The sequence below is a fragment of the Macaca fascicularis genome, chromosome 15 (genome assembly GCF_037993035.2).
Source record: "Macaca fascicularis isolate 582-1 chromosome 15, T2T-MFA8v1.1".
NCBI lineage: Eukaryota > Metazoa > Chordata > Mammalia > Primates > Cercopithecidae > Macaca > Macaca fascicularis.
In genome coordinates this window covers 123,575,629-123,586,711 of record NC_088389.1, presented here as the reverse complement: position 1 = coordinate 123,586,711, position 11,083 = coordinate 123,575,629, and the positions used below count along the sequence as shown (strand labels likewise).

Here is an 11,083-nt window from a genome sequence, read left to right as displayed (position 1 = left end):
CGGGGGGCTCCAGCTTCCCTGTGCCCCCAGCTGGCCCACCTGGCCTGCCCAGGGCCCCCAGGACACTGGAGCTGGGAGCAGGCCTCCGTACTGACCCAGAGGCAGCGCACAGGATGGGGCTGGGAGGCTGGAGAGGGCAGTACCTGGTGTGGGCACGGACAGGGCCGGGGCGGCTCCGGGAATGACCGTGGTGGAGAGAGGGCCGGGCGCTGGGGGCAGACGTGGCATCCCCACTCCTGCTCGAGGTGCGGTCATCTACAAAACACAGAGACGAGAAGAGGAAGGTACACGTGGCTGCAATCAGCTGGCCTCCCTGAGTGGCCCCCAAGGTGCCACGGTTTCTCCATCCTCAGGAGACAGTGGTCCTGGAACCTGCGGTGACAGGCACCCCCTCAGGGCTGACACCAGAATGATGGTGTGGGGCCACGAACCATCACCCTCCCTTGTTTGCTTCCCCAAGCTGCAGCCTGATAGTCTCTAGGCCACACACCCGATGTCCACCAGCCAGAACGGGCCTTGGAGGAGGACTGGTGGGGCCTGGCCCCTGAGGGCGCGTAAGTGGCCCCACACGCCTCTACTCAGCCACCACAAAGGCCTCCTGCTTGGCTGCTCAGTGCCCTCACAGGAGCATGAACCACCCAGGAGCTGGCAGGCGCAACGCCCCAGGACCTGGGCGAAGCAAGCGTGCAGGGAGGTGGTGGCAAGGCAGCCCTTCCACTCTCCCAACCCGGGGAGAAGCCGTATGCGGGGTGTGCCCCAGGAAGGCCAGGCTGCTGGCCACGGGGAGTCACTCCGCTCCACTCCAGGGAGGGCCCCACTGGGCACTGGTCACAGGTGCATGGAGGGCACTCGGCGACTTCCACACCCCTTCCTGGAAATCATGCTCAGCAGCCAGGGCTGGAGGGGCCTCCTCATCTGGAAGGGCCTCTACGGAACTAACAGCTGAGCCCCTGCCCACAGCAAAATGCCCAACACCTCCCCGAGGTGCCTCCATGCTTCCAGTCGACACAGCAGGGATCTCCAGGCGGGCAGGAAAAGGAGTCACCCGCAAAGAATGGACAGAGAGAAGGAGAACTGGCCTCGTGCAGATGATAAGACTGTGTGTGCAGAAAACCCACAAGAACGGACAAACCAATTCCTAGAACTAATAGCAAATTTAGCACAATCGCAGGATATGAGATATGAAAGTCAACCATAGTTTTATATTCTAGTAACAGGAAGCTGGAAAAGGAAATTTAAAGAAAACTAATATTTATGATAGCATTCCAAAACATCAGCTACCTAGGGATAAATTTAATGAAAGATGTATAACATCTTTACACTGCAGAGAAACAAAAAAGATGCCAGTAAATGGATACCACGTTCACAGGAATGCTCGTGTTGTTCGTATGTCTAATCTCACCCAGCTAATCGGCAGACTGAGTACACTCCCAATCGAAATCCCAGTGGGCTAGCCTACAGAAAGTGACAGGCTGTTCCTAAAACATATGCAAATATTAATGACCTGAAAAAAATCAAGAAATTCTTGAAGAAGATCAATACTGAAAGTCTTTCCTGAGCAAAGATTAAACTTCCTAGAAAACGTCAGTCATTAAGAGAGTGTGGTGTTGCCATAATAAGGGAATTGCTACAGGAAACAAAATAGCAAATTCAGAAATGGACCTACACACCGACGGCCACTTGACAAATGTCTGCCCAATTCAGTACAATTCAGTAGGGAGAGGAAGGGACTGGAACGATCAGATATGCATAGAGGAAGAAAACAGACTGACCTCTACATCAGAATATACACGAGAGTTCATTTGAGATGGCTCACCGGACCAAAAGCAATAGCTAAAGCTGCAAAGCTTTTAGGAAAAACAAAATTAAAATTTTTGCCATTTCATGTTCTCCACTAAGAAAGCAAAAACAGAAGCCACAGATCAGTAGACTATATCCATTACGGGGTCTTCAAAAAATTCATGGAAAATACATATCATGAAAAAACTATGCATGACTTTCAAAAAAGATCTTCGCACCCAAATACACTTGTACTAACTCATTATAACATGTCTGAAGAGGAGGCAGTCTGAGGCACTAAGAAGGAGATTTCAGTTTGAAAAGAGCCTCCATCACAATAACGTGAATTCTGCCAAGCAAGAACCAACATCACATGGATGGTGACGCTTGGGTGGAAGAATGGTGAGATCACTGATGCTTTCTGAAAAGTTTACGGGGTCCATGCCCCCAAAGAAAATAGCAGTTTACAAATGGTTGACTTGTTTTAAGAAGGGATGGGACCATGCTGAAGACAGAACCCACAGTGGCAGGCCATCCGTACCACTTGGTGAGGAAAACACTCATCTGGTCTGAGCCGTAAGTGCAGAGGACACTGGATAACAGCAGAAGCAGTGGCCAACACCGCAGACATCTCAGTAGGTTCAGCTTACACAATGCTGACAGAAAAATGGAAGTTGAGCAGACTTTCCACTCAGTGGGTGCCAAAACCACTGCACCGAGATCGGGCGCAGGGAAACAGCAGAGCTGTCCGTGGAAACTTTGAACAAGTGGGATGGAGATCGTGAAGCTCTCTTTGAACTGTAACGACGTGAAACATGTTTTTCCCAGTGTGGTCCTGAAGACAAAGCGCAGTCAAGGCAATGGCGCTGAGGGCTGGAAGTGGTCCCATCAGAGCAAAAGTGGGCCAGTCAAGAGCAGAGATTGTGGCAACAGCTTTTGGGATGCTTAAGGCATTCTGCTTGCCGACTTTCTGGAGGGGTAACAAGGAATAGTGGCATCCGCTTAGTATGAGAGCGTTGAGGGAACATTAGCCAAAGCTTCAGCAAACCCCCTCCCGGGAAAGCTTCCCCAGAGAGTCCATCTCCATCATGACAGTGCTCCTGCTCATTCCTCTCAGCAAACAAGGCTGATTTTGCAAGAGTTTCCATGGGAGATCGTCAGGCATCTACCCTGCAGTGCTGATTTGGCTCCTTCTGACTTCTTTTTGCTTCCTAATTTTAAAACATCTGTAAAGGGTACCCATTTTGTCAATTAATAATGTAAAAAAGACTCAATGGCCATGGTTAAATTCCCAGAACCATTAGGTCTTTAGGGAGGGACTAAATGGCTGGCATCATTGCTCATAAAGGTGTCTTGAACTTGATGGCGCTCGTGTTAAGAAAAAAGTTTCTATTTCTTCTTTAGTAGCTATAACTATAGGTATGCGCCACAATGCCCAGCTATTTTTTTTTTTTTTCGACAGGGTCTTGCTCTGTCACCCAGGCTGGAGTGCAGTGGCGCCATCTCAGCTCACTGTAGCCTTGAACTCCCGGACTCAAGCGATCCTCCTACCTCAGCCTCTTTAGTAGCTGTAATTATAGGTATGCACCACCATGCCCAGCTATTTTTTTATTTTTTTTGAGACAGAGTTTCGCTCTTGTTGCCCAGGCTGTTGTGCAATGGCACGATCTCGGCTCACTGCAACCTCTGCCTCCCGGGTTCAAGCGATTCTTCTGCCTCAGCCTCCTGAGTAGCTGGGATTACAGGAGCCACCACCATGCTGGGCTAATTTTTTTATTTTTGTTTTTGTTTTTTGTTTTCTGTACTTTTAGTAGAGACAGGGTTTCACCATGTTGGCCAGGTTGGTCTTGAACTCCTGACCTCAGGTGATCCACCCGCCTCAGCCTCCCAAAGTGCTGGGATTACAGGCGTGAGCCACCGCACCCGGCAGTCCAACTAATTTTTGTATTTTTTGTAGAGATGGGGTTTTGCCATATTGCAAAGGCTGGTCTTGAACTCCTGGACTCAATCAATCCACCCACCTCAGCCTCTAAGTGCTGGGATTGCAGGTGTGAGCTACCATGGCCAGTCATATATTTCTTATATTTATCTTTTAATTTCATTGTTCTGTGAACTTTTGGAAGTCCCCTTGTATACGACAAAAGATATATAATGAACACCCACAAATCAATAATAAAAAGATAAATAAATCAACTTTTAAATGGTCACTATCCTTGACCACTTTTTAAAAGATGGCTGATAAGAATATGAAAAGGTGCTCTAAGGCAAATTAAACAATAATGAGAAACCTACTATTAGACCTCAAATTTTTTTTGCAAATAAAATTTCAACTACAATGTTCTACACACAATATTTAAAAAGTCACAAGAAAAGACAAGGCAATATGAAGAAAAACTAGGCCAAAGAGCAAACAAAAACTAAAAAATATTATGTGAAGGAGATACAAGATAGAGATTTTTGGTAGAGAGTTAGAAACCATTTTTTTTTTTTTTTAAAGATATGGCAGATGTGGTTTAAAAACAAACAAAAAAAAAAGAATTCAAGTGAAAAACACAATAACCCAAATTAAAAACTGAATGGATAGGTTTAACAGCAGTTTAGACACAAAGAAAAATTTACTGACCTAAAATCTAAAGAAAATAAAACAGGAAGGTATGATTCATTCAGAGGAAAATATTTAACTGACAAAAACATCCCCAAGGAAGCCTAGACATTGGACTTAGTAAACAAAGGCTTTAAATCAAATATCCTAAATGTGCTCAAAGAACTCACGGAAGCCACGGACACAGAACTGCAGGAAGTCAGGAACACAACGAGGATATCAACAGACAGGAATTATGAAGGGGACCAGGTGGAACTAGAAGAGCTGAAAACAGTAACTGACATTTACAAATTCACTAGAGGGGTTCACTGGCAGATCTGAGCAGGCAGAATAAAGAATCAGCAAGCTGGAGACACTTGAAATGATTGTGTGAGGAGCAGAGGAAAAAGGTGGCAGAGTGGACAGAGCCAGAGGGGTCTGTGGTCCACCATGAAGTGGATGAGTAACACACTGCGGGAGTCACAGGAGAGGAGAGCCCAGAGATGAAGGTAAACTCTTACGCTGCAGTGACTCTCCACGAGGGGGCCAAGACCATTCAAGGGGGAAAGCAGTTTTCAACAACTTCTGTGGGGAAAACTGGATATGCACATACCAAAAAAAGAAGGTGGAGCCCTGCCTTGCCTCACAAAAATCAACTCTATCCCAGCACTTTGGGAGGCTGAGGCAGGCGGATCATGAGGTCAAGAGATTGAGACCATCCTGGCCAACATGGTGAAATCCCGTCTCTACTAAAAATAAAATAAAATAATTAGCTGGGCGTGGTGGCGGGCGCCTGTAGTCCCAGTTCCTTGGGAGGCTGAGGCAGGAGAACTGCTTGAACCCGGGAGGTGGAGGTTGTGGTGAGCTGAGATTGCGCCACTGCACTCCAGCCTGGGCCACAGAGTGAGACACAATCTTAGGAAAAAAGAAGAAGAAGAAAAAATCAACTCATTCTAAATGTCAAAGCAAAAACCAGAAAACTCTTAATAGAAAACTTAAGGAAAAGGTTTCACGACATTGGATTTGGCAGTGATTTCTTGGATATAAAGGCATAGGCAACAAATGAAAACAAGACAAATTTTAAAACCTTTGTGCATCCAAAGGCACTGCCAACAGATCATATATCTGATAAGGGATTAATATCTGGATTATGCAGAAAATTCCTAAAACTCAACAATGAAAAAAACAAGCTGATTCACACATTGGCAGAAGACTTCAATAAATACTTCTTCAAGGAAGACATAGAAACAGCCAATAAGCACATGAAAAGCTGCTCAATGTCACTACTTAATTAGGAAAATGTAAAGCAAAACCACAAGATACCAATTCACACCTGAGAGGATGGCTCCCATCAAAAACCTGAAAGGATGGCCAAGCGCAGTGGCTCACGCCTGTAATCCCAGCACTTTGGGAGGCTGAGGCGGGTGAATCACTTGTGGTCAGGAGTTCGAGACCAGCCTGACCAACATGGTGAAACCCCATCTCTACTAAAAATACAAAAATTAGCTGGCCATGGTGGCAGACAACTATAATCCCAGCTACTCGGGAGGCAGGAGAATTGCTTGAACCTGAGGGGTGGAGGTTGCAGTGAGCCGAGATCGTGCCATTGCACTCCAGCCTGGGCCAAAGAGCAAAACTCTGTCTAAAAAAAAAAAAAAAAAAGAAAACAACAAAAAAACAAAACCAAAAAACCCAGAAAGGAAATCTTCTGTTGGCACAGATGTGGAGAAACTGGAAGTTTTGTGCACTGTTAGTGGAAATGTCAAATGGTATAGCTGTTATTGAAAACAGTTCCTCGAAAAACTATCATATAATTATCATATGATCCAGCAATTCACTTCTGGGTTTATACCCAAAAGGATAAAAGCAGGATCTTGAAGGGATACTATGTTCACAGCAGATTAATAACAGCTAAAAGATGGAAGTCACCCAACTGTCCACTCACAGAAATGACAGACAATCCCATAACAGGATTCCACTGAGAATGGATGTGGTACACAGATACAATGAACTATCACTTAGCCTTCAAAGGAAAGGAAATCGGACATGCTACAACATGGATGTCATCAAGGGTGCCCTTGGAGGACGTTTTGCTAAGCAGAATAAGCCAGTGGAAAAAGACAGACACTGTGTGATTCCACTCTATGAGGTACATAGAGGAGTCAAAGTCAGAGAGACCGGAAGCAGAATGGAAGTTGCCAGAGGCTGGGGGAGGGACAATAGGAAGTTATTATTTAATGGGTACAGAGTTTCACACAATAAAAAAAGGTGGAGATGAACAGTGGTGGTGGCAGCACAGTATTCTGGATTTATTTATTTTTGAGACAGCGTCTTGCTCTGTCGCCCAGGCTGGAGTGCAGTGGTGCGATCATAGTTCACTGCAGCCCCGAACTCCTGGGCTCCAGCAATCCTCCCACCTCAGCCTCCCGGGTGGCTGGGACCACAGGCATGTGCAACCACGCCTGGCTGATTTTAAAAAGTTCTGATACATACTACAACATGGATGCACCTTGAAAACACTGTATCAAATGAAATAAGCCATTCACCAATCATACACATACTGTATGGTTCCATTTATATGAGGTACTTAGAGTTGTCAAAGTCATAGAGACAGAAGGAAGGACAGAGGCTACCAGGGCCTGGGAAACCAGAGGTGCCAGAGAGAGGGCTGGGGAACTAGTGTTTAATGGGGACAGAGTTTCCTTGGGGAAGATGAAAAGGTTCAGTGGATGGATGGCGATGGTTGCACAGTGCTCTGAATGTACTTCATGCCACTGAACTGTACGTTTGAAAATGGGTAAAATTGGCCGGGCGCGGTGGCTCAAGCCTGTAATCCCAGCACTTTGGGAGGCCGAGACGGGCGGATCACGAGGTCAGGAGATCGAGACCATCCTGGCTAACACCGTGAAACCCCGTCTCTACTAAAAATATAAAAAAAACTAGCCGGGCGAGGTGGCGGCACCTGTAGTCCCAGCTACTCCGGAGGCTGAGGCAGGAGAATGGCGTAAACCCGGGAGGCGGAGCTTGCAGTGAGCTGAGATCCGGCCACTGCACTCCAGCCCGGGCTACAGAGCAAGACTCCGTCTCAAAAAAAAAAAAAAAGAAAAAAGAAAATGGGTAAAATGGTAAATTTTGTGTTTTATATTTTTTGCCATGACAAAATTAATAGTTAAAAAAAACCCTTATACTTAAAAAGAATCCAGAATATCTGAACAACAGTTAGCTCTGCTAATCCTGAACGCCGATATAGCTGGAGCCCAGGCAGCAGAGATGAGCCTGCCCAGGCTCCAGGTGCAGCCTCACGGAGCTGTGGGGCCATGTTCAGGATTCCTGACTTTGTCCTAGAATAATGGGGTTCCACTGAGAATCAATCTGAGGACTCAGACTGGCGGAGGTGTACCTGTCAAGAGGGCCCTGCAGTGGTTCAGAACAGAAGCCACAGCGGTGGAGCTTGGGAGTGTGGATGTGGAGAGAGGGAAAGAGATTCAGCTCCAGCATCTGGAACAGCAACAAAGACTGACAGCCGGGTCAACAGCCAGTCCCGGAAGATCTCCACAGACCGAAAGCACCGAGTCTGCTCTCCTAGCACAGTGCAGCCACACGAAAACACACGGACAAAAGGTCATCTGAAAACTAACAACCACACTTACTTCCAATAGCAACAGAAATTATACAATATTTTCAAACAAAAGTTAATGAGAAGCTGCACACTTTTGGGATGCAGCTAAAACCATCAGTGGGCACTTTATACCCTTGAATGCCTACATTATCATGGAAAGGCTAGAAATCAATGAACATGTCTTAAGAAACTTTCCAGAACAACAAAATTAACCCAAAGATAGAAGGCAAGAAATAAGAAAATAAATTAATGAAACACACACTAAAGACTATCAAACACAAAATGTGTTCTTTGAATGGGCTAATAAAATGGACACCCCTAAGGAGACTGCATAAAGAAAAAGAAAGAGCAAAGGAGAGGCAGAGAGAGAGGAGGCAGAAATCACCACCGTCAGGAATGAAATCAGGACATCACTGTAAATCCTGCAAATGGAAAAAAATAAAAGCTATTATGTATAATTTTATGGCAATTTACAATTTTAGATAAATTTAGAGGAGAGATACCAATCGCCAGAAAGGCAGAATTTAACAAAACGAAACAGAAAATCCAAATGGTGTGAGAAGTTCAGAAGAAATTGAATCCATAGTAACCACTGGGCCCTCAAGGAATGAACAGGTGTGTGATAAATACAGCAGAAATGTCAGAGTGTACGGAGTGGGTCTAACTAAGGATGTTCACGGCAGAATTTTCAACTCTTCTGTGTGTTTGAAAATTTGTAAGGTAAAAGATCATAGAGGAAAGTATCCCACGCTAAAAAATAGAAAAACAAAACTCCAGCCCAGATGGCTTCACAAATGACCTTTACTAAGTATCTGAGATAGAAATAACACCAGTCTTCCACAAACCCCTCCAGAAAGCTGCAAAACAGCAGATGCTTCTCCAACTCACGCTGACATCAGAACAAGTTAGGTGTGAAACCTAGGACAGCAGGTCCTCACTTCTGCCCCACGTTGGCTCAGGTGCGTGTGAGCTACGGCCCGAGGCTGGTGTCACTTGGGTGACAAGCACAGCTGCCCTGGTCTCCAGCGTGGGCACAAACAGAACCCAGGCAGAGGTGGGCCCGTCCGCCAAGACCGGGGCCACCTGCTCTGAGTGCAGGGCTCGGGCTGCCCAGGCTGGGGCTGCTGCTGTATCTCAGCTGTGGAGTCACAGCCCCAGCCTGGCCTGGCCTGGCCTTTCCACCTGCCAGCTGCAGAGCTGTGGGTGCGTCGCTCACCTCCCAATCTGTAATGTGGAGAAGCCTAGTTCTTGGGGCTGTGGGGAGAATGAACTCGGATCATGAAAGTGAAGAGCTTAACTGGACACCCCTCTGCCACACAGGGCACTAGCAAATGCTGGAGGCAAGGCTACCCCACCCCAGGAGCCCCCGCCCCGCCCGCCCGGCACTCACAGCCCGCGCCTCGCCAGGGGCAGCCCAGCCTGCCTGGGCCTCCATGTCCTGCAGCTTCTGGGTCTGCTTCAGCTGGTTGAGCGTGGGCTTCAGCTGTGCGGCCCCCACCGTCTTGCTCGTCCACTCATCCACCAGCTTGTGCAGGTCGTCCGTGAAGGTGCCCTTCTTGTTGTTGCTGTTGTTCACCTGCGCCTGGACGTGCAGGGCGGGCTGGGGGCCTGGCTCAGGGCCTGGGGCCAGGCTGCTGGTGGAGGACCCTGGGGAGTCACACACAGGCCAGGATTGGTGACGCCACACGTGCGCCCAGGCCCCCAGTGGGCTGGCCGCGTTCGTTCTTACGTGACAGCTGAGACAATGGTCTCACTTGGGCCAGGCAGCACCTTGCTTCAAGAGGCGGTCGGACTAAGGGGCCTGGCTGCCCAGGGTCAGACACGGTGGGGCATTTCCATGGGCTGTGCCAGGTGGCCATCACCCACCTCAGAAGCCAGGCCAGGGGACAGGACCCTGTAGCAGCCGGCAGCCTCTGCTCAGCATCCACTCTGTGCCCGCCGCTGCCCGTCCCCAGACTCACGTGTGAGAGAGCTCAGGAAACGCCTGGCACAGCCAGACACACTGGGCTTCGGCGTCACGGCGCCTAGAGTCAGGTTCCTCGGGCTCTCTCTGGCCTGTGCATCCTCAGCCGTAACATGAGGACGCCGGGCGGTGGAGTACTGTGTGAGCGCTCAGCACACGCAGCTGGCTGGCTGGCCTGCAGGCGGCCCCCTGGCCCGCGGGAAAATGCCTGCCAGCGCTGTCTGACTTGCATTCCCATGAATTTTAATGGTCTGGTTGTTTGGAATTCCAGACGTAGAAATTGTCCTGACCAGAGCGTTAGAGGAAGGTATTCATAAAGGGTACCCACGCCTGGGGCTGCCTCATGAGGCCCCACCAGCTCCTGCTGTGGGCTGCGGCCAACGCCCTGCTGCAGGAGCGAGCTGGGAGCCGCTCTGCTGACTATTAGCACGCCAGAGCACTCGGCTGCTTCATTCAAAGCATAAACGAGACTTTAAAATTTTTAAATCATACCCTTTCCACACAACACATGTCATTTCTGGTTGGCAATTTTGAATAAGCCAATTTAAAAATGTTCTGCATAGAAAAACAGCCTAATGACCATCTCTTCAAACAAGCTGTCCCAAAATGTAGTGGACTTTAGTGGCTAGCAATGAAAAAGCACAGACACAGACAATTAAAAATTAGTGATGAGATTTGACACACATGGAGCTATTCCTACATGAAAAGTTCAGCCAGAAAAGAAAAAAAAATTTTTTTCAAGAGAGAAAGATGAGAGAGAGAGAGAAGGTGAGTGGCCCAGGGAGACTAATACCCACTCAGTCCTGGCATCTCTCCTCGTGGGGAGGCACTCATCTTTAGGACTTCAAGGAAATACTCATTCCTATGGTTTTGGAAAAGGAGCCAATTAATGATTGGCAATTTGCGGGTGTTCCGGGGAAGGATAAGCCCGTTAGATGTGAACTGGCGAGACCGCACAAACTCTAGGCGCCACGGAGACACACGGGGGAGCCGAGGGCAGCGATCCCGCCAGGCAGAAGCGAAGCGGCGCCTGGCCGAGAGGCATGGAGCAGGCGCGGGGCAGGCACAGGGCCGGCCCACGCCCGCCCAGCCGCGGGAACCCTGATGTGTACTAGCCACGAGAAAGCCCATGCAATGAGAG

The 11,083-nt window shown here is 48.2% G+C and overlaps 1 protein-coding gene across 33 annotated transcripts in view; it reads right to left on the bottom strand.

Moving 5' to 3' along the window:
- The window catches only part of WNK2 (WNK lysine deficient protein kinase 2), a 140,243-nt gene that overhangs the window by 2,787 nt on the left and 126,373 nt on the right, over positions 1 to 11,083 (bottom strand). For 24 of the 33 annotated variants that reach the window (XM_045372957.2, XM_074017877.1, XM_074017880.1 and 21 more), the window contains 2 exons: positions 9,370 to 9,626; positions 144 to 255 (listed from right to left, as the gene is read on the bottom strand). In XM_045372957.2, the coding sequence (XP_045228892.2) occupies positions 144 to 255; positions 9,370 to 9,626 (369 nt within the window). Of the gene's footprint in view, positions 1 to 143; positions 256 to 8,762; positions 9,234 to 9,369; positions 9,627 to 11,083 lie in introns of those variants that run through there. The other 9 variants (XM_045372958.3, XM_074017882.1, XM_074017883.1 and 6 more) reach the window with 2 other exon arrangements.